This window comes from Salvelinus alpinus, chromosome 15 (assembly GCF_045679555.1).
Source record: "Salvelinus alpinus chromosome 15, SLU_Salpinus.1, whole genome shotgun sequence".
In the NCBI taxonomy this organism is placed as follows: Eukaryota; Metazoa; Chordata; class Actinopteri; order Salmoniformes; family Salmonidae; genus Salvelinus; species Salvelinus alpinus.
In genome coordinates, this window is record NC_092100.1 from 22749574 (window position 1) to 22776151 (window position 26578).

The following is a 26578-nucleotide window of genomic DNA, read 5'->3' on the forward strand; positions in this document are numbered from 1 at the left end:
TGTCCAGCGCCACCTGAGTCTTCCGTCTGTCCAGCGCCACCAGGGTCTCCCGTCTGTCCAGCGCCGCCTGAGCTGCCCGTCTGTCCAGGAGCCGCCAGAGCCGTCAGTCAGCCAGGAGCCGTTTGTCAGCCAGGAGCCGCCAGAGCCGCCAGTCAGCCAGGAGCCGCCAGAGCCGCCAGTCAGCCAGGAGCTGCCAGAGCTGCCTGTCACGCCGGCGATGCCGGAATCACCCTTCACTCCGGTGCTGCCAGAATCTCCCGTCCATTCGGGACCCATGGCTAGGGTCCCCAGTCGGAGGTCGGCGGCAAGGATCGCCGCTCATAAGAGGCCACGGGGGCGGTAGAGGCAGACAAAAACTATGGTGAAGTGGGGTCCACGTCCCGCGCCAGAGCCCACCCAGACCCTCCCCTATAGGTTCAGGTTTTGCGGCCGGAGTACGCACCTTTTGGGGGGGGGTACTGTCACGTTCTGACCTTTATTTCCTTTGTTTTGTCTTTATTTAGTATGGTCAGGGCGTGAGTTGGGGTGGGCAGTCTATGTGTGTTTTTCTATGTTGGGGTTTTGTGTTCGGCCTGGTACGATTCTCAATCAGAGGCAGCTGTCAATCGTTGTCCCTGATTGAGAATCATACTTAGTTAGCCTGGGTTTCACTTTTGGTTGGTGGGTGTTTGTTTCCGTGTCAGTGTTTGTCGCCACACGGTACTGTTTCGTTTGATCACATCGTTTATTGTTTTTGTTCCTGTGTTCAGTTTTTGGATTTTTATTAAAGACATGAACACTTACCACGCTGCGCTTTGGTCCTCCTCTCTTTCTCCCGAAGACAAACGTTACAGTTTCTTTGACATGTTTCTGTAGCTGAGTTACAGTAATGATGCTCCCTCTGGCTGAGTAGTAATTGTGTCTGTCTCTGACACTTCTGTCTCTCTCTCCCTCCCTCAGAGATCTGTCTGTTGACCCGAGGCAGACGGACGGCCAGTGTGCGAGCGGACACGTACTGCCGTCTCTACTCCCTGTCTGTGGATAACTTTAATGAGGTGCTGGAGGAGTACCCCATGATGAGACGAGCCTTCGAGACTGTGGCCATCGACCGACTGGACCGGATAGGTGAGACCAGCCTACCACTGATCACGGATCAATAACAAAGCCGATACATGATTAGCTATGGGCATAGTTGAGGCATTTTGTGTCATTCATAGAATCAGCAGAACAAAAACGAACATATCTATCAATGAAACCTATTGTAACTATGCAACTAATAATTTATCTTTGATTTCCCTAGTTTTTTTAATGTCATATTAACATGTCATATTTATAGCTATCTAAAGGATATGACTTTCGCAAGATATGATTATTATCTATGACTGAGTGTGCCATACTCCCCTGGGTTTACACTAAATGTGCTCTCAGGATGAGTGATGCTCATTTGTAAAAGTGATTTCTCAGTACGCTGTCTAAACAGCTGTCTATGCTCTGGTGTGGGAAGGAGGAAGCTGTTTTCCCTCAGTTGCTGCTCTTACCGCCAGTGTTGCTACGCTGTCAGTCACTCAGCTATCATCGGAAAGCACCTGGTTAGTGAATTCCGTGCCCTGAGTGTAAACATATCATATATTTTTGCTAAACGGAGCAGGCAAGCCCCCTGTCTCGCCCAGGTCAATGTGATGATGACGTTATCCCTCGTTCACGTGGCTTCACTTCATATGTTTACAAAAGGGGCCCTGCATCCCCCACCTGCCAGCGGTTTCCATGGCAGCTAGATTCCACATCACGTACAAGCTGTTTGTTTTACTCATTTGGAGGAGATTAAGGTGTCTTTGGTCATTGACAACAGGCTAACAGCTAACCTGAACAGAGCATAGGGGAACATAGGACTAGGAATATTCTGTTTAATTTGCCTGCTGTTTCCTGACTGCAGAAGTCTCTTGCATCAAAGGCTCAGTATTTCATGTGGCCTGACTAACAAGTATAGAAAGCTAATTAATTCCAAATCTAAACAGAAATTCAAAGGAGGATGACAATTATCTTTCAACCTAGGAGTTCTTTTGGAACACAGAGTCTTTTTCCGAGACCTTCAACTGAAGCCCCAAAGAAATCCTGTTTATATATTTCATATCTGCCGTCTCACAGTTTGCATAATGTGTACTACAACGCTCTGGCTCCTTTAGATGTCTATGGAAGAGACAGCCCAGCAAACTGGGAACATTCCCAGAACATTAGCTAAGATACCCATTACTTTCTAGTTAGGGTTTTATCTAACATTAGTATGATAACATCCCAAAAACATTCAATTGATAACATTTTTTTTTTTATCCTTTGAATGTTCGCATAACATTCACAAAAATGTTGTGCACAACATCTTTAACAACCACAACAGAACATTCCCCAAAAGTTCTCATTAGGTTTCCAGGTAATGTAATAACCAAATTTACCAGAAAAAAATGGTTCTGTGAAAGTTCCAGAACATTCGTTAGGTTGTGGCAAATGTTAACATGATTAATTGTTAACATTGTTAATTGCGGCAAATGTTAACATAAAATTGTCCAGTCGTGCTGATGATTATACAATGTTTGTATAAAACATTTACCTGATGTTGCCAGAACATTCCCAGAACACATGTGGGGGCGTCACAAAAGATATGTTCTAAAACAGAAGAAACTGTCCAGTTGTGCGGATAATTATACAATGTAAATTGCCATTAAATCTGGAGAGAAACATAATGGAGATGTTTTCCAATCTGCTTAAGTTTTAAGGAGCTACAAACTTGTGTGCTGAGCAGAGAACTGGAAGGAGAGGCGGCCAAAGGAATAATTGGCTTTGGGGGTGACCAGTGAGATATACCTGCTGGAGCGCGTGCTACGGGTGGGTGCTGCTATGGTGACCAGTGAGCTGAGATAAGACGGGGCTTAACCTAGAGCGTACAGGTCGCAGTGGTGGGTAGTATATGGGGCTTTGGTGACAAAACGGATGGCACTGTGATAGACTGCATCCAATTTGTTGAGTAGAGTGTTGGAGGCTATTTTGTAAATGACATCGCCGAAGTCGAGGATCGGTAGAATGGTCAGTTTTACGTGGGTATGTTTGGCAGCATGAGTGAAGGATGCTTTGTTGCGAAATAGGAAGCTGATTCTAGATTTAATTTAGGATTGGAGATGTTTAATGTGAGTCTGGAAGGAGAGTTTACAGTCTAACCAGACACCTAGGTATTGTCACGTTCCTGGCCTGTTTTCCTTTGTCTTGTATTTATTTTAGTTGGTCAGGGCGTGAGTTGGGTGGGTTTGTCTATGGTTGATTTTCTATGTTGGGATTTTTGTGTTCGGCCTGGTATGATTCTCAATCAGAGGCAGCTGTCAATCGTTGTCCCTGATTGAGAATCATACTTAGGCAGACTGGGTTTCACGTGTGTTTTGTGGGTGTTTGTTTCCGTGTTTGTGTTTTCACCACACGGTACTGTATAGGTTTTCTGCACTTTGTTTATTTGTTTTGTAATTCAGTGTTCAGTTTTCGTTATATTAAATCATTATGAACACTAACCACTCTGCGTATTGGTCCGATCCGTCTCGCCTCTCCTCGTCCGAGGAGGAGGACGAATATGAAAGCCGTTACAGGTATTTGTAGTTGTCCACATATTCTAAGTGAGAACCGTCCAGAGTAGTGATGCTGGATGGGCGCGCAGGTGCGTGCAGCGATCGGTTGAAGAGCATGCATTTAGTTTTACTTGCATTTAAGAGCAGTTGGAGGCCACGGAAGGAGAGTTGTATGGCATTGAAGCTCGTCTGGAGGTTGGTTAACACAGTGTCCAAAGAATGGCCAGAGGTATAAAGAATGGTGTCGTCTGCGTAGAGGTTGATCAAAGAATCACCAGCAGCAAGAGCGACATCATTGATGTATACAGAGAAGAGAGTCGGCCTGAAAATTGAACCCTCTGGCACCCCCATAGAGTCTGCCAGAGGCCCGGACAACAGGCCCTCCGATTTGACACACTGAACTCTATCAGAGAAGTAGTAGGTGAACCAGGCGAGGCAATAATTTGAGGAACCAAGGCTGTTGAGTCTGCCAATAAGAATGTTGTGATTGACAGAGTTGAAAGCCTTAGCCAGGTTGATGAATACGGCTGCACAGTACTGTCTCTTATCGATGGCGGTTATGATATCGTTTAGGACCTTGAGCGTGCCTGAGGTGCATCCATGACCAGCTCTGAAACCAGATTGCATAGCGGAGAAGGTACGGTGGGATTCGAAATGGTCTGTGATCTGTTTGTTAACTTGGCTTTCGAAGACCTTAGAAAGGCAGCGTAGAATATATATAGGTCTGTAGCAGTTTGGGTCTAGAGTGTCTCCCCCTTTGAAGAGGGGGATGACCGCGGCAGCTTTCCAATCTATGGGAATCTCAGACGATACGAAAGAGAGGTTAAACAGGCTAGTAATAGGGGTTGCAGCAATTTCGGCAGATCATTTTAGAAAGAGAGGGTCCAGATTGTCTAGCCCTGCTGATTTGTAGGGGTCCAGCTCTTTCAGAACATCAGCTATCTGGATTTGGGTGTAGGAGAAGTGGGGGAGGTTTGGGCAAGTTTGCTGTGAGGGGTGGAGGGCTGTTGATCGGGGTAGGGTTAGCCAGGTGGAAAGCATGGCCAGCCGTAGAAAAATGCTTATTGAAATACTCAATTATAGTGGATTTATCAGTGATGACAGTGTTTCCTAGCCTAAGTCCAGTGGGCAGCTGGGAAGAGGTGCTCTTATTCTCCATGGATTTTTCAGTGTCCCGGAACTTTTTGGAGTTTGTGCTACAGGATGCACATTTCTGCTTGAAAAAGCTAGCCTTAGCTTTCCTAACTGCCTGTGTATATTTGTTCCTAACTTCCCTGAAAAGTTGCATATCACGGGGGCTGTTCGATGCTAATGCAGAACGCCACAGGATGTTTTTGTGCTGGTCAAGGGCAGTCAGGTCTGGGGAGAACCAAGGGCTATGAGAGACTTGTTTCTGGAAAGATGGATTTTTAAAAGTATAAGTTCAAATTGTTTGGGTACAGACCTGGATAGTATGACAGAACTCTGCAGGCTATCTCTGCAGTAGATTGCAACACCGCCTCCTTTGGCAATTCTATCTTGTTGGAAAATGTTATATTTAGGGATGGAAATTTCAGGGTTTTTGGTGGACTTCCTAAGCCAGGATCCAGACACGGCTAGGACATCCGGGTTGGCAGAGTGTGCTAAAGCAGTGAATAAAACACACTTAGGGAGGAGGCTTCTAATGTTAACATGAATGAAAACAAGGCTTTTACGGTTACAGAAGTCATCATACTCATTCCAGAGTTTTTCTTTATTTTGACTATTTTCTACATTGTAGAATAATAGTGAAGACATCAAAACTATGAAATTACACATATGGAATCATGAAGTAACCAAAAAACTGTTAAACAAATCAAAATATATTTTATATTTGAAATTCTTCAAATTAGCAACCCTTTGCCTTGATGACAGCTTTGCATACTCTTGGCATTCTCTCAACCAGCTTCACGAGGAAGCTGGAATGCATTTCAATTAACAGGTGTGTCTAGTTGAAAATGAATTTGTGGAATTTCTTTCCTTCTTAATGCATTTGAGCCAATCAGTTGTGTTGTGACATGGTAGGGGTGGTATACAGAAGACAGCCCTATTTGGTTAGAGACCAAGACCATATTATGGCAGGAACAGCTCAAATAAGCAAAGAGAAACGACAGTCAATGTGGAACATTTCGAGAACTTTCTTCAATAAGTTTCTTCAAGTGCAGTTGCAAAAACCATCAAACGCTATGATAAAACTGGCTCTCATGAGGACCGCCACAGGAAAGAAAGACCCAGAGTTACCTCTGTTGCAGAGGAAAGGTTCATTAGAGTTAACTGCTCCTCAGATTGCAGCCCAAATAAATGCTTCAGATCAAGTAACAGACACATCTCAACATCAACTGTTCAGAGGAGACTTTGTGAATCAGGCCTTCATGATTGAATTGCTGCAAATAAACCACTATTAAAGGACACCAATAAGAAGAAGAGACTTGCTTGGGCCAATAAACACGAGCAATGGACATTAGACCAGTGGAAATCTGTCCTTTGGTCTGATGAGTCCAAATTTGAGATTTTTGGTTCCAACCTCTGTGTCTTTGTGAGACTCCGATTAGGTGAAAGGATGATCTCTGCATGTATGGTTCCCACCGTTAAGCATGGAGGAGGAGGTGTGATGGTGTAGGGGTGCTTTGCTGGTGACACTGTCAGTGATTTATTTATAATTCAAGGTACACTTAACCAGCATAGCTCCCACAGCATTCTGCATCGATACACCATCCCATCTGGTTTACGCTTAGTGGGACTATCATTTGTTTTTCAACAGGACAATGACCCAAAACACACCTCCAGGTTGTGTAAGGGCTATTAGACCAAGGAGAGTGATAGAGTGCTGCATCAGATGACCTGGCCACCACAATCACCCAACCTCAACCCAATTGAGATGGTTTGGAATGAGTTGAACCGCAGAGTGAAGGAAAAGAAGCCAACAAATGCTCAGCATATGTAGGAACTCCTTCAAGACTGTTGGAAAAGCATTCCTCATGAAGCTTGTTGAGAAAATGCCAAGAGTGTGCAAAGCTTTCATCAAGGCAAAGAGTGGCTACTTTGAAGAATCTCAAATCTAAAATATATTTTCATTTGTTTAACACTTTTTGATTACTACATGTTTCCATGTAGTTTTGATTTCTTCACTATTATTCTACAATGTAGAAAAAAGTAAAATAAAGAAAAACCCTTGAATGAGTAGGTGTGTCCAAACTTTTGACTGGTACTGTATGCAACATCCCAAACTCCCATAACTTAATTAAATGTTCTGGAAACCTTTAAAGAACTCAGAAAGGCTGTTCTGTCAACATTCCTGTAAAATCAAAGGAAGGTTTTGTGCACCCTGATACAAACACTATCTGAATGTCAGCACAACTGGACAGTTTTTGTGTTTTGGCAACCTATCTCTTGTCATATCCCTACAATGTTCCTACAACTTAAAGAAACATTCTGAGGACCTTTAAATTGGAACTGACAGCATTTTAGCAACATGAAATCTTATGTGAAGGCCGAATTACAGAGGAGGAGTTTCTTGATGCAATTAAAGCCTTTAAGTCCGGGAAAACTCCAGGGCTGGATGGCATACGGCCCAAACCTTTTTTGATATACTTAGAGGACCATTATTAGCACGTTTTAACCACTCCTATATAAACGGTAGATTTTTGGACACGCAACAAGTAGGTCTGATTTTATTATTACTGAAACAGGATTCAAGTGGTATATATAAAGATCCAGTACATTTAAAAAATGGAGGCCTTTTAGACTTCAGTGTTGAGATGCAAAAATTCTAGCTAAATGCTTGGCGCATAAAATTAAAAAGGTTTTGTCGGATATTATTCATCCTAATCAGACAGTTTATTTTTTACATGGACGATACATTGGAGATAAAATAAGATAAGTACTGGAAACAATAGAATACTATGAAATATCAGGGAAACCAGGCCTGGTTTTCATAGCTGACTTTGAAAAGGCTTTTGATAAAGTACGACTGGAGTTTATATATAAATGCCTGGAATATTTCAATTTTGGAGAATCTCTTATAAAATGGGTTAAAGTTATGTAACCCTAGGTGTAAAATAGTAAATAATGGCTACATCTCAGAAAGTTTTCAACTGTCAAGAGGAGTAAAACAAGGTTGTCCAGTATTTATTATTGCCATCAAAATGTTAGCTGTTAAAATTAGATCCAACAATTATATTAAGCGATTAGAAATCCATGGCTTAAAAACAAAGGTGTCATTATACGCTGATGATTCATGTTTTCTTTTATAACCACAATTAGAATCCCTCCACAGCCTCATAGAGGATATAGATACTTGTTCTAACCTCTCTGGATTAAAACCAAATTAGTGTTCTATATTACGTATTGGATCACAAAAAAATGGAACTTTTATATTACCATGTAGTTGACCAATAAAATGGTCTGACGGGGATGTGGACATACTTGGTATAGAGATCCACAAAGAAAGAAATTCTCACTCCAATACATATTAATAGAAAGTTACCAAAAATAGATAAGATCTTGCTACCATGGAAAGGAAAATACCTGTCTATTTGTGGAAAAATCACCCAGATTAACTCTTTAAACATATCACAGTTCACCTAATTGGTTATGGTTTTGCCTACCCCTCGTGACCTGCTTTTTAAATTATATGAACAAAAAATAATCAATTTTATTTGGAATGGCAAGCCAGACAAAATTAAAAGGGCATATTTATATAACGAATGTGAATTCGGAGGGCAGAAATTATTAAATATTAAACCATTAGACCTCTCACTAAAGGCATCAGTCATACAAAAGTTATACTTAAATCTGAAATGGTTCTCTAGTAAATTAGTAAGAATGTCTCACCCCATGTCCAAGAATGGCGTTTTTCCATTTATTCAGATTACAACTGCTCACTTTCGGTTATTTGAAAACGAAATCATCTCCAAAATATTGTTATTTTTAAACAAAGTTGGTTGCAATTCCAGTTTAATCCACCTTAAAAGACAGAACAAATAATGCAACAACTATTGTGGTTAAACTCAAATATACTAATTGATAAAAAAAAAAAAAATTTGATAACATTTAAAAAAAGGTATACTCTTTGTAAATGGTATAATGAATAGGACTGGTGGAGTTGTCACACATGCAGCTAACACAGACATATGAAAATGTCTGCTCTACCCACAATTACAACCAGCTAATTGCAGCATTACCACAAATGAAAGAGACAAGTGAAAGGGGGAAAAAGTAAGGAACTTGTCTGTCGGCCCTGCATTACAGACCACAAATTGTCACAAAAATTGTGAAAAATAAAAAAATATACCAGTTTCATTTAAGGACCAAAACATTTACAGTTGTGCCATATAAATTGCAAAATAGTTGGGAAGAGATTTTGATGTACCCATTCCATGGCACATGGTTTATTAATTTGACAGGCAAAACGATGCCGGATTCAAAACATAGAATTTTTCAATATAAATTATACAAAATTCTTGCAACCAATAGAATGTTATATATATATGGGGGATACAATCTTCCCAGCTCTGCAGATTTGGCTTATTTTGGTACTGTCCATTTGTAGCTTGTTTTTGGTCACAGGTCCAGGAATGGCTGAAGAATTCCAACATTTACCTAGAACTAACGCTGCAGATACCAATACTGGGGGATTTGAAAAGTCATAGACGATTGATCAATAATATAATAATTATTTTAGTAAAAATCTGTAGGAGCTATGAGAATAGAAAGGTTCAGTACTTTTGTGAAGCATCACAGAAGATTTGAAAAATATATGGCAAAAATAATTCCAAAATGGATGGTGTTAAGAGATAGTTGGGAGGGGTTGAATGGAGCTGAAGGGTGGGAGTAATAACAACAAGATATCAAATGTAAAACATACGGGGTCTGTAAAATGTATATAGGTTCAGAAATGTTGTGAAATAGCACAGTTACAAATAGAAATCAAACTGGATGGACATCAGAAATAGAGGAAGGCCAGGACTAAAAACAAACAAAATATAACTATTGTAAAATAGATTGTGTCTGTATGTAAAATGTGTATAGTATGTATAAACGGAAGGTAGAAGCCTAAGTGTTATTGTTTATTAGTTTACTCCAATTAGGGGAGGGGTGGTAGGGTTTGTTGGGAATAATAAGGGTATATTCTAAAAAAAAGTGTGTATGTATGTACATATGTATGTGGTTGAAAACAAGTTTTAATGACTCCAACCTAAATGTATGTAAACTTCTGATATATATATATATACAGTTGAAATCAGAAGTTTATATACACTTAGGTTGGAGTCATTAAGTGGTGATCGTAAATTCACCCAACTTATTATGGGAAGATTGTGGAAGGCTTCCCGAAACATTTGACCCAAGTTAAACAATTTAAAGGCAATGCTACCAAATACTAATTGAGTGTATGTTAACTTCTGACCCACTGGGAAAGTGATGAAAGAAATAAATCTGATATAAATCATTCTCTCTACTATTATTCCAACATTTCACATTTTAAAAATAAAGAGGTGATCGTAACTGACCTAAAACAGGGAATTTTTACTAGGATTAAATGTCAGGAATTGTGAAAAACTGTGTTGAATGTATTTGGCTAAGATGTATGTAAACTTCTGACTTCAACTGTATATAGGTATGCGTATGTATGCATGTATATGGATATATAAATATATGGGGGATTGGAAATGATGCAGACAATTACATTGATGGAAGCAACAATCTATCGGCAACATTAAAGCTGATCCAGCCCTTAATAAAACCCAACATAAAATCTTATACAAATCTGTTCATATACACCCTAAAGAAGAATATTACACTTTTTTAACATTTTCTGACAAGCGAGTACTTAGATATGTTAATTTTCACATTTTCACATATTTTTTTGAATGTTTGGGAATTACAGAGACCTCTGTGAAAATTATATAGTAATATAGAGTGGGAAATCGGGCGTGCTTTTGGACAATTAATAGGACACTGTAGTATATAAAACCTAATAAAAATATCTGTCTTGTTCAGGACCAAAGTCTACGCAGACCGGTGCACCATAGCCAACCAGAGCTACAGTAGGCCTTTATGCAAACAAGCCATTTGCCACATAGGCCTGTCATCATTCACTTTGAACTGGACTGTGTGTTTACAGGCATGACTTTAGATCACTAGAACACATTCGCCAAAAGCCACCTGAATGGATTTCTACAAATATGTTAATACCACAGGAGTCCTCTTACATTTGTGAACTTTACAGTAATCAAACAACTATGAATGTTGTCCTCTTAGGTCTCTCTTTATGTTGTGTCGTGTTGTCCAAAATATCGAGTCATTGAAACTGAAACAGTGCATGCCGAATGGAGGCAGCAAACAATGTACCAGGCCAGCTGTGATTTACAACCTGATAGTAATATTTATTGGACTACCAACAAATGTATTGGTGAATTATATTAATCATGCATTGAACTGCATCCATCTATTCTGTCAACAAAGCCTTAGTGTACATCATCAAATGTTGAGTCAAACATGATTTATTTTTAAAACATAAAGTTGGTTTTGTAGCATAAACTGGGAATTTTACATTTTTGACTGACATTATAATTGTCTGTACTGTAAACGTTATCAGTTCCACTTTAAATAACTGATTGCATCATCAGTTGAATGTTTTTTGGACCCTAAAAGAAAGATTGCAGAATCATCCGCACAACTGGACAGTTTTTGTGTTTTGTGTACAGTACTGTGCAAAAAGATTTAGGCAGGTGTGAATTTTTTTTGTAAAATAAGAATGCTTTCAAAACTAGACATGTTAATAAATTATATTTATCAATTAACTAAATGCAAAGTGAGTGGCCAGAAGAAAAATCTAAATCAAATCCATATTTGGTGTGACTACCCTTTGCCTTCAACACAGCATCAATTATTCTAGGTACACTTGTATTTGTATTTATTATGGATCCCCATTAGTTGCCGAAGCAGTAGCTACTCTTCCTGGGGTCCAGCAAAATTAAGGCCGTTTATACAATTTAAAAAACATTACAATACAATCACAGATTTCACAACACACTGTGTGACTTCAGGCCCCTACTCCACCACTACCACATATCTACAGTACTAAATCCATATGTATGTATAGTGCATATGTTATCGTGTGTGTGTGCGTGCGTGCGTGCGTGCGTGTGTGTGTGCGTGTGTGTGCGTGTGTCTGTGCCGCTTCACAGTCCCCGCTGTTCCATAAGGTGTTTTTTAATCTGTTTTTTTAAATCTTATTTTATTGCTTGCGTCAGTTACTTGATGTGGAATAGAGTTCCATGTAGTCATGGCTCTATGTAGTACTGTGTGCCTCTCATAGTCTGTTCTGGACTTGGGGACTGTGAAGTGACCTCTTGTGCCATGTCTTGTGGGGTATGCATGGGTGTCCGAGCTGTGTGCCAGGAGTTTAAACAGACAGCTCAGTGCATTCAACCTCAATCTCTCTCATAAATAAAAGTAGTGATGAAGTCAATCTCTCCTCCATTTTCAGCCAGGAGAGATTGACATGCATATTATTAATATTAGCTCTCTGTGTACATCCAAGGGCCAGCCATGCTGCCCTGTTCTGAGCCAATTGCAATTTTCCTAAGTCCTTTTTTGTGGCACCTGACCACACGACTGAACAGTAGTCAAGGTGCGACAAAACAAGGGCTTGTAGGACTTGCCTTGTTGATAGTGTTGTTAAGAAGGCAGAGCATCGCTTTATTATAGACAGACTTCTCCCCATCTTAGCTACTACTGCATCAATATGTTTTGACCATGACAATTTAAAATCTAGGGTTACTCCAAGCAGTTTAGTCATCTCAACTTGTTCAATTTCCACATTATTTATTACAATATTTAGTTGAGGTTTAGGGTTTAGGGTTTAGCGAGTGTTTTGTTCCAAATACAGTGATTTTAGTTTTAGAAATATTTAGGTCTAACTTATTCCTTGCCACCCAGTCTGAAACTAACTGCAGCTCTTTGTTGAGTGTTGCAGTCATTTCAGTCACTGTAGTAGCTGATGTGTATAGTGTTGAGTCATCCCCATACATAGACACTCTGGCTTTACTCAAAGTCAGGGGCATGTTGTTAGTGAAAACTGAAAAAGCAAGGGGCCTAAACAGCTACCCTGGGGAATTCCAGATTCTAACGGGATTATATTTGAGAGGCTTCCATTAAAGAACACCCTCTGTGTTCTGTTAGACAAGTAACTCTTTATCCACATTATAGCAGGGGGGTGTAAAGCCATAACATATACTGTATGTTTTTCCAGCAGCAGACTATGATCGATAATGTCAAAAGCTGCATTGAAGTCTAACAAGACAGCCCCCACAATAATGTTCAACAATCATCAATTTCTCTCAGCCAATCATTTGTGTAAGTGCTGTGCTTTTTGAGTGTTCTTCCCTATAAGCATGAAGAAATTCTGTTGTAAATTGGTTTACTGTGAAATAGCATTGTATCTGGTCAAACACAATTTGATAACTGGCTGATTGGTCGGCTATTTGAGCCAGTAAAGGGGGCTTTACTATTCTTGGGTAGCGGAATGACTTTAGCTTCCCTCCAGGCCTGAGGGCACACACTCTCTTGTAGGCTTAAATTGAAGATGTGGCAAATAGGAGTGGCAATATTGTCTGCTATTATCCACAGTAATTTTCCATCCTGATTGTCAGACCCCGGGGGCTTGTCATTGTTGATAGACAATAATATTTTTTCCCACCTCTTCCACACTGACTCGGAATTCAAAAGTACAATTCTTGTCTTTCATAATTTGGTCCGATATACTTGGATGTCATCGTTTGTTGCTGGTATGTCATCCCTAAGTTTGCTTATCTTGCCAATGAAGAAGTCATTAAAGTAGTTTGCAAAATCAGTGGGCTTTGTGATAAATGAGCCATCTGATTCAATGAATGAAGGAGCCGAGTTGGCTATCTTTGTTTCATAGTGTAGTTTATTTTTATTTAGTTTAGTCACATGATTTCTTAATTTGCAGTACGTTTGCCAATTAGTTGGGCTGCCAGACTTAATTGCCATACCTTTTGCCTCATCCCTCTCAACCATACAATTTTTCAATTCCTCATCAATCCAAGGGGATTTAACAGTTTTTACAGTCATTTTCTTAATGGGTGCGTGCTTATTAGTAACTGGAATAAGTAGTTTCATAAATGCGTCAAGTGCAGCATCTAGTTGCTCCTCATCACACACCACAGACCAGCAAATATTATTTACATCATCAACATATGAATCACTACAAAACTTATTGTATGAACTCTTATACACTATTTTAGGCCCAGCCTTTGGAACTTTGGTTTTCCTAGGTATTATGGCTATTATATTGTGATCACTACATCCTATCAATTTGGATACTGCTTTAAAGCAAATATCTGCGGCATTAGTAAAGATGTGATCAATACATGTTGATGATTTAATTCCTGTGCTGTTTGTAACTACCCTGGTAGGTTGACCAGAGTAGTTACACTTGCACAAAGTCAAGGATTTTGTAGGCATATAGTCAGGTGTATGATTAAACAATTATACCAAACAGGTGCTAATAGTCATCAATCCAATATGTAGGTTGAAACACAATCATTAACTGAAACAGAAACAGCTGTGTAGGAGGAATAAACTGGGTGAGGAACAGCCAAACTCAGCTAACAAGGTGAGGTTGGTGAAGACAGGTTACTGTCAAAAGTCATACACCATGGCAAGAATGAGCACAGCAACAAGACCCAAGGTAGTTATACTGCATCAGCAAGATCTATCCTAGACAGAAATTTCAAGGCACAGGGGTTTCCATATTTGCTGTCCAAGCTCTTTTGAAGAAGCAAAGAAACGGGCCATGTTGAGGACCGTAGACGCAGTGGTCGGCCAAGGAAACTTACTGCAGCATATGAAAGACACATCATGCTTACTTCTCTTCACAATCGGAAGATGTCCAGCAGTGCCATCAGCTCAGAATTGGCAGAAAACAGTGGGACACTGGTACACCCATCAACTGTCCGGGGAAGTCTGGTCAGAAGTGGCCTTCATGGAAGACCTGCGGCCAAAAAGCCATACCTTCCATGTGGAAACAAGGCCAAGCGACTCAACTATGCATGAAAATACAGAGTCAACACCTGAAATATTTGGCTGTAGCAGAAGGCAGTTTGTTTGCCAAAGGGCTGGAGAGCGGTACACAAATGAGTGTCTGCAGACAACAGTGAAGCATGGTGGAGGTTCCTTGCAAGTTTGGGGCTGAATTTCTGCAAATGGAGTTGGGGATTTGGTCAGAACTAATGATCTCCTCAATGCTGAGAAATACAGGCAGATACTTATCCATCATGCAATACCATCAGGGAGGCATCTGATTGGCCCCAAATTTGTTCTGCAGCATGACATCGACCCCAAACACAGCGAAAGTCATTAAGAACTATCTTCAGTGTAAAGAAGAACAAGGAGTCCTGGAAGGGATGGTATGACCCCCACAGAGCCCTGACCTCAACATCATTGAGTCTGTCTGGGATTACATGAAGAGAGAGAAGCACCTGAGGCTGCCTAAATCCACAGAAGAACTGTGGTTAGTTCTCCAAGATGTTTGGGCCAACCTACATGCTGAGTTCCTTCAAACTGTGTGCAAGTGTACCTTGAAGAATTGATGCTGTTTTGAAGGCAAAGGGTGTTCACACCAAATATTGATTTGATGTACATTTTTCTTCTGTTCAGTCACTTTGCATTTTATTAATTGATAAATATAAACTATTAACATGTCTATTTTTGAAAGCATTCTTACTTGACAGCATTTTTTCACGCCTGCTTAAAACTTTTGCACAGTATTGTATGTCGTTTGTGATTTCCCCACAATCCAATGAAAAATTCTGGAAAACCTTTAAAGATTAAATGGGTTCTAGGAAAGTTTTTTCAGCATCAGACAAATGTTTTATTCAAATATTCTATAATTATCAGGACAACTGGACACTTTTGTGTTATGAGAACATTTGCCAGACCTAACAAACGTTCTGGGAACTTTCACTGAACCAATTTTGGCTTGCTGGAAGTAGACCGGATTCACTGAACTATATCCTGACCCTAAAGACTCATCATGCAATTAGCCTTTTTGACTTGACGGGTAGGCTATATTACAGAGCAGCCGCCACTCTGCTGTGAACTAGACTAAGTTGTATCATACTAGCTAGTTATGCAGCTTGAATAAGAGAGAGGTAATGTGCCTGTCAGACTGCACTGTGTGTCCCATCTCCTCAGACTATCTCATGTACCAGTTGGAGCCCAATTCTACTTGACGTTTTTATGTGGGTGTCGCGCTATTTGTTTTTAAGAGCCCAATAGAGACGGACAAGTTGAAAATCCCCTGCTGATGGGAAAAACAAAGCGTAAAGATGCAACTTAGAAACATGAGAGGGGAGCGGAAGTAATAATCAGAGGAGTTTTTATGTGTGTTCAATTAGAAATGTTTTGAAAGCTGGGGAGATGAGAGAGATGGATCTGGGATCTCACTGGCTGCCTGTGTAAGCTCCGTGAAGGAAGCAATTTCAGCTGCAAATTGGTTTCTCCCCCTACACCACCACCAACCCAGCCCCACACAGACATCACAAACACACACGCACACACACAGAGAGAGAAACGCACGCACGCACACACACACTCATGCCATAGGCACGTGTTCCTCCTCCTCACGTCTTCTCTGGGTGACTCTGCAAAAACACTGGCCACCCATCCTCACCGCAAGAGATCTGTGTGTGTGTGTGACATAATTTGTGTTTACAATTCAGCTTGGGGGCATACACACAACACAAACACACACGAGTAAAAACATCTACAGTGAACTCACTGACACACATACTGATGCTTGAGCGTCTCTTCCCTTGTCAGTGCAAAATTACCATCTGTGAATTTAATTAAAGACTAACCTCCAGATAGGCAGGCTGAAACAGTGTATAAATACATGTCTGTCCTGCTTCCAGCTGCCCCAAACTCTTTTCTGCTATGCCAGCGACTGCTCTAATACCAACCAATTAGGGGGGAGAATTATATTACTGTAGGGCACTATCAGGAGTAGTCATTGGACCATTTGGCTATTACTTTGTATAATGTATTGATTATGCTGATTCTACAGAGGAACAGTGTCTGCTCAGTCTCATCTCTCGTCTTCTGTCTCGCCTCCTCAGGGAAGAAGAACTCGATCCTAATGCACAAGGTTCAGCATGACCTCAATTCGGGCGTCTTGAACAACCGGGAGAACGAGATGATCCAGGAGATTGTGAAATATGACCGTGAGATGGTGCAGCAGGTGGACCTGCATAGGCCCCGTGTCATGTCCATGTCCAACCCACCCACACATGGCGGCATCTTCGCCCCCCTTGGCCCTCCCCAGAGCTCAGCCATTGCCACCCTCCAGCAGGCTGTGGCCATGAGCTTCTGTCCCCCCATGGTAGGCCCTCTGGCAGGGGGTGAGGGCCTGCAGTCCCCCCGGATGGTGCGGAGGTTCAAGGTGATGCAGAGTGTAGCCAGCCCAGTGCCAGCCTCCTCTACCCCCCAGACCCAGCAGACCATGCATCCCCAGCTGCACGCCAGTGGTGCATTCGTCACGGCCCTCTCCAGCCCCCCCATCCAGAGCCCCTTAGTGGCTGGGGGACGGACATTCCAGTACGGGCCCTCTTCTGGCTCCCAGGTCTCCCTGGTCCAGCAAGTTGTGCCCAGCCCCACACACAGGCCCAACACCCATAACAGCACCCGGTCTCTGCACATTGGCAGTCTGGGTCAGAATGCCAGGGCACTGTCCGCCTCTCAGCCCTCCCTGCCCCAGGGAGGGGCTCAGCCCGTGGCTCCCTGCCCATCACAGTCCACCCGTGTCTCCTCCACCTCCATCGGGCCCCCTCAGACCCCCTCGGGCCATGCAGGGGTCAGGAGCGCTATGACTCATAGGATGGTGCTTCCCCACCAGATGTCTGCGGGGGCGTTCCCTCTAGCCTCCCTCCCGGGGACTGTTACATCGCTGGGCATGGGGATGGGCATGGGAGTGGGCATGCTGGACTCAGGATTACCCAAGAGGGATTCTATAGCCAGCCTCCCTGAGACAGACCGTGCCAGATCGAGGCTCTCTTCCAATTTGTGACCTTTATTAGATTCCTGCAGAGCCAGTGCTTTTTGGTTGTGGGAACTCCAAAGGTTTCTTCCTTCTACCCTATAATTCTCCCTGCGGGGCTAAATCTGACTTAAAGAATGTATGCTGTGTGACTGGTGATGACAGGGAGAGACAGACAGGAGCTGATGGAAAATGTATGACTAACAATATGAAGTCTGTATACAGAGTTATTGTCAAAGGTGGGATGTTTCTACTCCATCCACAGATACCGACCGTACGTAATGGTAGCACCTTCTTCCCACATCTCCTTTATTTGCTGTGTTTACTGTAACCATATTCAACATACATAACATCTGTCACCCACTATCTATATACTCCCAACAATACAAACTGGCTGGGACAAAAAGAAAATCTGGGACCTGCTTCAGATGACAACGATGACATCCACACTTTGCAGAAGTGTTCTGGGATTTCCTTTTTTGTCTATGGACCGGCTTTAGCACAAGTTCTACTCATGCCACTGTAATATTGTTTCAGAAAACAAGAAAATGCTAAATATTTGTTTTTTCTTCACACCACATCTTAAATGAATGCATTCAAAGGCTATACAGGGAATTGTTTGACATTTGTATTTTTTTCCAGACCATAGTTGGGCTTCTACAAACACAATATGGCCTGGGATTAGTAATATATCACTGAAGAAAAGAAAACTATGATTGTAACATTTGAAGCCATGTCCTTCGTCCATAAGAAAATGGACGTGGTCCATTGTGGTCCCGTGTGGCTCAGTTGGTAGAGCATGGCGCTTGCAACGCCAGGGTTGTGGGTTCATTCCCCACGGGGGGACCAGGATGAATATGTATGAACTTTCCAATTTGTAAGTCGCTCTGGATAAGAGCGTCAGCTAAATGACTTAAATGTAAATGTAAATAAGTGTGTGTATGGGTATAAGTATGACTATGAGTTTCTTCATAAGGAATTAATATAAAATATAACTCATCCCCCCTCTCTCAAATGGTCTTTGCAGAAGATGGTGTAGGTATGTTTAATTTTTTTACTATGGAATCTACCGTATCATACATGACATTCCATTCTGGCTTTGCCTTTTCAAAACACTACAGCTTGGCATCAAGTGATACAGTTTCAATGAGGTCATCCGTCCCCATAGGATGATGCATATGCATGTTGATATGGGTTATGAGTCACACGAATATCAACATACTGTAAATCAACATACTGTATTTCAATAAACCCTGATGGAATTTCATATCAGGTTATTTGCATAGTTAAGTTTAGAATAGGCAGTTCATAGTTTTGCTTTCTTTGAAAGATATCCAAGATAATAGTCTGGCTGAAGTTCTGAATGCACTTTGCAGCGTAATTGACAATGCTAATATCCAGACAGAGCATGTCCAGACAGAGACTGATGCCTCGTGGTTCGATTGCATAAATAATTCCATTTAATGAATACATTAAACTTTTTATTGATACATGTCATCTCATCTGTATTGTCCATCCATTATAAGACTTTTTTTTAGATTAATAGAAATTCTAAACAAATCAATTTTTTTCCCCCTTTCCACTCAAAGTCATACAGTAATATAACATCTCATTAAGGTAGACTGGGTGTTCAATGTGCATAATGCTTCTGTATTGCTCCCAGCTAAATGCTCCCATTCTATTCTAATCTGTAGCAAGGGCAGTGCAGACATTTTGGAGGGTGATGTGTTTCTTACCGCAAGTGTTGTCACTAAATGTGTTTATCGGCCTGAGCGGCCTCCGCTGATTCGTGTCCAAAAGCATTAGAGGAAGAGGCTTCCCAAGCCCCAATATCCAATTTATCTGCATCTCAATCACCCCGCCCCCTCCCCCCGCCATTACTATGTAATGAGAGAGAAGATTGGACCCCCCCAGGCCCCATTTTATTTTTGACTGTTATTATGTTCCTTCAATTGTGTATCGTCATGAGTTTTACTGTATCATTCACCTTGAGGGTGGTGAAAAGGTGGTACAAGGTTCTGGGTTTGGAAATAATTGCTGGAAATGATGCCCAGTGAAACCTTTTTGGGAACTTTCATGTGCTTTAAGGGGAAGTACAGTGCCTTCAGAAAGTATTCATACCCCTTGACTTATTCAACATTTTGTTGTGTTACAGCCTGAATTCAAAATGGATTAAATGGATTGATTTTCTCAGCCATTTACACTCAATACCCCATAATGGCAAAGTTAATCATTTACGTAAGTATTCACACCCCTGAGTCAAAGTCAATACTTTGTAGAAGCCCTTTGGCGGCAATTACAGCTGTCTTTCTAGGTAAGTCTCTATAAGCTATCCACAACTGGATTGTGCAACATTTGCCCATTTATTATTTTCAAAATTCTTTGAGCTGTGTCAAATTGGTTGTTGATCATTGCTAGACAACCATTTTCAGGTCTTGCCATAGATTTTCAAGTAGATTGACGTCAAAACTGTAATTTGGTCTCTCAGGAACATTCCCTGTCTTCTTAGTAAGCCCTGTCTTCTTACGGTGTAGATGTGGCCTTGTGTTTTAGGTTATTGTCCTGTTGAAAGGTGAATTCCTCTCAAAGTGTCTGGTGGAAAGCAGACTGAACCAGGTTTTCCTCTAGGATTTTGCCTGTGCTTAGTTCCGTTTCTTTTTTATCCTGAAAAACTCCCCAGTCCTTAACGATTACAAGCATACCCATAACATGATGCAGCCACCGCTATGTTTGAAAATATGGAGAGTGGTACTCAGTAATGTGCTGCATTGGATTTGCCCCAAACATAACACTTGTATTCATGACAACAAGTTCATTACTTTGCCACATTTTTTGCAGTATTACTTGAGTGCCTTGTTGCTAACAGGATACATGTTTTGGAAAATGTGTATTCAATACAGGATGAATGTGTATTTAGTATTGTGGAGTAACTACAATGTTGCTGATCAATCCTCAGTTTTCTCCTATCACAGCCGTTAAACTCTGTAACTGTTTTAAAATTACCATTGGCCTCATGGTGAAATCCCTGAGCAGTTTCCTTCTTTTCCAGCATCAGGATTAGGAAGGATGCCTGTATCTTTGTAGTGACTGGGTGTAGTGATACACCATCCAAAGTGTAATTAATAACTTCACCATGCACAAACGGATATTCAGTGTCAGCTTTTTTTTTTACCCATCTACCAATAGGTGCCCTTTTTTACGAGGCAAAACTAATTTCACTTTGACATTATGGGGTTATGTGTGTAGGCCAGTGAGACTTTTTAAAAATCTAATTCATTTTAAATTCAGGCTGTAAAACAACAAAATGTGAAAAAAGTCAAGGGGTGTGAATACTTTCTGAAGGCACTGTAGATGGTTTTAATGGCTGAATTCTGGTCAGACTATTTGAATAGCAATAAATGAGGAAGTTTTACAAAAAATCTATAAATACAATACCATAAAATGTTGTGGAATTTTGAACTGCCGATTAATGTTTGTTTTGGGAAGCCTTTCTTAAAAGTACATGGCAGATCCGTTCTGAAGCCCCTGAAGCTCCTATATACATTTTTTTCAGGGTCTAATTTCTCAAGTAACACTTATCCTCTCCAATAGCTAATATTGCTGTCATGTGTTTAGCCTTTTTCCAACATCTTTCTTGGGATGTTTGTTGTAACTTGTAACTTGAATAAATATATGAAGCAATAACAAGTGAAATAAGAAAGAGTTATTGATATTTTGGTTTACATTTCCAGGGAGAAACTTTTAATTAACTTTAAGCCTTGAGGCTTACAGTAGATTAACTGTACATATGGGTCATATTTTATAACAATTAGTATATTTTTTGTTCTATTCAGAGGAACTGAAATTATTAAACTTGTGCCACTGTGTTATTCAACTCTATACACAGCAGCAACTCTATCAAGAATTTGACAGACGTGCATATTTGCTTATTTATTTTTGAAAGCATCAATTATTTGTCCAGTGCAATACAACAATTCTAACATGAAATATATGTAAATACTATCTTCAGGGCATTGTTGTCTCTCAGCTTTGCAAATTTTCCTGAACACTTCTCCTGAAGTATCCTCAAACCAATTACCAAGTTAGCCCTTGACTCCTGACTCTGGTGTAGACATTTTCTCACTGTCAGACTTCAGAGAAAGTTTAAAAAGGTCACCCCTATGCTAAGTTAAGCGTCTATGTTCTCCAAGTAGTTTATTACCCCCTGTCCGAATTCAGTGTATTTTACAGGAACTGTGACGGTTTGAAAAATGTGGTAACTTATGGAGATGCTGATGTACCGTGTATTCAGAAACTATTCAGACCCCTTGACTTTTTCCATATTTTGTTAGATTACAGCCTTATTCTAAAATGGATGAAATTATATTTTTTCTCATCAATCTATACACAATACCCCATTATGACAAAAGCGAAACACAGGTTTTTAGAAATGTTTGCAAATGTATTAATAAAAAACAGAAATACCTTATTTACATAATTATTCAGGCCCTTTGCTATTATATTTGAAATTGAGCTCAGGTACATCCTGTTTCCATTGATAAACTTTGAGATGTTTCTACAAATTGTATGGCGTCCACCTGTGGTAAATTAAATTGATTGGACATGATTTGGAAAGGCACACACCTGTCTATATAAGGTCCCACAGTTGACAGTGCTTGTCAGAGTAAAAACAAAGCCATGAAGTCAAAGGAAATGTCCGTAGAGCTCCGAAACAGGATTGTGTCAAGGCACAGATCTGGGGAAGGGTACCAAATAATTTTGCTTTGAAGTTCCCCAAGAACACAGCGTTCTCCATCATTCTTAAAGGGAAGAAGTTTGGAACCACCAAGCCTCTTCCTAGAGCTGGCCACCCAGCCAAACGGAGCAATTGGGGGAGAAGGGCCTTGATCAGGGAGGTGACCAAGAACCCCATGGTCACTCTGACAGAGCTCTAGAGTTCCTCTGTGGAGATGGGAGAACCTTCTCTGCAGCACTCCATCAATCAGGCCTTTATGGTAGAGTGGCCAGACAGAAGCCACTCCTCAGTAAAAGGCACATGACAGCCCTCTTGGAGTTTGCCAAAAGGCACCTAAAGGACTCTCAGAGCATGAGAAACAAGATTCTCTCGTCTGATGAAACCAAGATTGAAGTCTTTGTCCTGAATTCCAAGTGTCACATCTGGAGGAAACCTGGAACCATCCCTACGGTGAAGCATGGTGGTGGCTGCAGCATCATGCTGTGCGGATGTTTTTCAGCGGCAGGGACTGGGAGACTAGTCAGGATTGAGGGAAAGATGAACAGAGCAAAGTACAGAGACATCCTTGATGAACACCTGCTCCAGAGCTCTCAGGACCTCAGACTGGGGCGAAGGTTCACCGTCCAACAGGACAACAACCCTAAGCACACAGCCGAGACAACACAGGAGTGGCTTCGGAAACAAGTCTCTGAATGTCCTTGAGTGGCCCAGCCAGAGCCCGGACTTGAACCCGAGCGAACATCTCTGGAGAGACCTGGAAATAGCTGTGCAGCGACGCTCCCCATCCAATCTGACAGAGCTTGAGAGGATCTGCAGAGAAGAATGGGAGAAACTCCCAAAATACTGGTGTGCCAAGCTTGTAGTGTCATACTCAAGAAGACTCGAGGCTGTAATCGCTGCCAAAGGTGCTTCAACAAAGTACTGAGTAAACGGTCTGATGGATGTAAATGTCATATAATTTTTTTTTTATATATAAAGTTGATAAAAATTTTACTGTTTTTGCTTTTTCATTATGGGGCATTGTGTGGAGATTGATGAGGGGAAACATTAAATCCGTTTTAGAATAAGACTAACAAAATTTGGAAAAGTTAAGGGGTCTGAATACTTTCCCAATGCACAGTATTACTGGCAGTTTTTTCTATGTTGCTGAGTAAGTAATTGTGGAGAATGAGCATGTAAAGCTGGGAGATAAATCAGGCAGAACGTGGATTAGAGAAGGATGACACAGATTTAATGCTCACAAATGAAATATTCAAATAGTGGCTTTTGAAAAATGGGCCAATCATGGTGGAGAGAGTGTTTGGAGCGAGTGTTGCATGAGTTGACATTTTCAGGCTTTGTAATCTACCTCACACACTCAATTCTAGAGGAGATATTAATTCACAATTAGACAGACATCCTGACTGGGGCCAGAACTACTACAAACACAGTAGGGCTTAATTCAAATTTGAGATACAAACTTGAATTTTAAAATAAATCCCATTGACATTTCTGCGTGGTGGGTGCCAGACCTGGGTTGAAATATATGCTTATTTAAGTGTTTTTTGTTGTCTGTGTGTTTTAGTATTTGAAAATAATTTGGCTGAATCAACTATTTCTATTTGAAGTATTTGAAGGTATTATCAAATAATTTAATATAAATACAATTTGAAACTATTTTCAAATACTTGTTTCCAAATACCCATAGGACCAAGCAGACCTGGGTTCAAATGCATGTATTTGAATACTTCTATTTGAAATGACACTTGTCTGTGTATTTGAGAAATTTAAAATACATGCCAATATTTTCCAAGTGTCACGATCGTTATATGGTGGAAGAGAGGAGGACCAAAGCGCAGCGTGGTTTGAATACATCTTCTATTTTTAATGAAGACGAAAACGAAGAACACTTTACAAACTACAAAAAACAACGAACAAACGTGACGCTATAATCCAAAATAGTGCTAACACTACACATAGACATAGACAATAACCCACGAACTACCCAATGGATATGGCTGCCTAAATATGGTTCCCAATCAGAGACAACGATAGACAGCTGTCTCTAATTGAGAACCAATCTAGGCAGCCATAGACATACATACACCTAGACTAGACACTGCCCCATAAACATACAAAAAACCCTAGACAATACAAAACACATACATCCCCCATGTCACACCCTGACCTAACTAAAATAATAAAGAAAACAAAGATAACTAAGGCCAGGGCGTGACACCAAGTGTATTTCCAAATACATTTCCAAATACTCTCTTTGAAATTACATCTAAATATTTACTTTGAAATGTATGTGAAAGTAATTGAAATACCTGCCTGTGGAATAATCCCTCCACCTGTCACGCCCTGACCTTAGAGATCCTTTTTATGTCTCTATTTTGGTTTGGTCAGGGCGTGAGTTGGGGTGGGCATTCTATGTTTTGTGTTCTATGTTTTGTATTTCTTTGTTGTTTGGCGTGTGGTTCTCAATTAGAGGCAGCTGCCTATCGTTGTCTCTGATTGAGAACCATACTTAGGTATCCTTTTCCCACCTGTGTTTTGTGGGTAGTTGTTTTCTGTTTTGTGTGTCTGCACCAGACAGAACTGTTTCGTTTGTGCCGCTTTGTTATTTTTTGTTCTAGTGTTCAGCTTTATTAAAAATCATGAACACGAACCACGCTGCACCTTGGTCCTCTTCTTCAAACAGCCGTTACACCATCAAATACATGATCAGTTATTCATTTCAGTTTAACTTTGTGTTCAAGTGATGCCATATTACACAAATATTTGAGACATTTATTTGGACAGAATCCGGTTTTCTTGGTTTATTACCGATATTCTAAACTCTAAGCAACAAGATAGATGGTATTCATGAATGTTATTCTAAAAGCGCTGTATGTTTAAGTAGCAAGTTGGAAATAATCTCTCTTTTCTGATCCGTTCACATGTTCAGCCAAAAATGTGTGTGTAATGTCATTTCTTATAATCATAACCTGCATATCTTACTCTCATCCAGTAGTTCTCCCTGGAAAATACTCTGTATAGAACAAACAGTTTACTTTTCTGTTTGGTGCTGTCCATTATGACATCTCTATTGGTGAACACTGGTGACTGATGTGATTACATGAATGGCAACATGTGCAGTATGCTGCTTTTTTACTGTTCTTTTCTATGCTGAACACATTTAACCTGTCCCTTTTAGCTGTGTCACAGACTATTGATTCCATTTGAGTGAGTGTTTGAGTGTATAATGAGAGAGATTGGGGGGAGGAGACTCCAGACAAATTATGCTTTGAGCACAAAGTGGCAGCATTAGCTGTTACTGCCAAACCTTGGCCCTAAACTACAGCACTCAATTAACTTAACAGCTGATGGCCTCTTTTAAAAGCTTTTTGGAAACCCAGGCTTGCCATGAAACAAATAGGCTACTTACAGCTAGTCAGGGGCTATTACAGACTATGACAGCAACAATAAAGGTACAAATGCTCATGAGAATAAGGTCCTAGTTATTTTATAGAACAGGAAATGTGTCATATTTCTTTAAAAAGGCATCCCCCATAACGTGTACTGTATATACCTAGTGCCTAGCTTACCTAGTTCCCATATACTGTACATTTAGACTATTTTCTCTGTGTGTGGCTGTAAAATGGAAGCTCTGCAAATACAAATCAACCCAGTTGTGATTTATATCTGATTGCACTACATGTAATGAGGAAAGTTAATAAATACCATTTAAATTACAATGTTTGTTGTTTTCTGACCAGATCATAACAATGCACACATTGCACTACTAATAGATGTGTATAGGGATTTTTATATTCTTATAATAATCAACTGGTGTTTCCCTGTTCTCCGCGCCCCTACTTTTGATGGACTTTTACGACATATTTGAAATACACCCTTTATTGTGTAATAAAGCATTAACTCATAAGATTGCATTGCTTTTTCCTCCATTTAATGACAATTTAACTGCATCAACATGACTAAGTGGTCATGACCCTTGACATTAATTGTCAATGTCTATATGGATAGAACATCCTCTTGACTGTTCTTGGTTGAATTATAATTGTACAAAGCGAAATATTGGCAAGGTTTTGAATACATTATCTTATTATTCTTCCAAGGTCAATTTACTAAACGCAATGATGTCCCAGCACAATAATATTACTGATTCACACTCACAGGCACACTCACGCTGCTTCATCA

General features: G+C 40.6%; 1 protein-coding gene across 1 annotated transcript in view; it reads left to right on the forward strand.

Moving 5' to 3' along the window:
- LOC139539744 (potassium/sodium hyperpolarization-activated cyclic nucleotide-gated channel 2-like) overlaps window positions 1-26192 on the forward strand; it is a 130072-nt gene extending 103880 nt beyond the window's left edge. Inside the window, exons 7-8 of the mRNA XM_071342980.1 lie at window positions 940-1104; window positions 16745-26192. Of these exons, the coding sequence (XP_071199081.1) occupies window positions 940-1104; window positions 16745-17691 (1112 nt within the window). The 3' untranslated portion in view covers window positions 17692-26192. The remainder of the gene's footprint in view (window positions 1-939; window positions 1105-16744) is intronic.
- The last annotated feature ends 386 nt before the right edge of the window (window positions 26193-26578 follow it).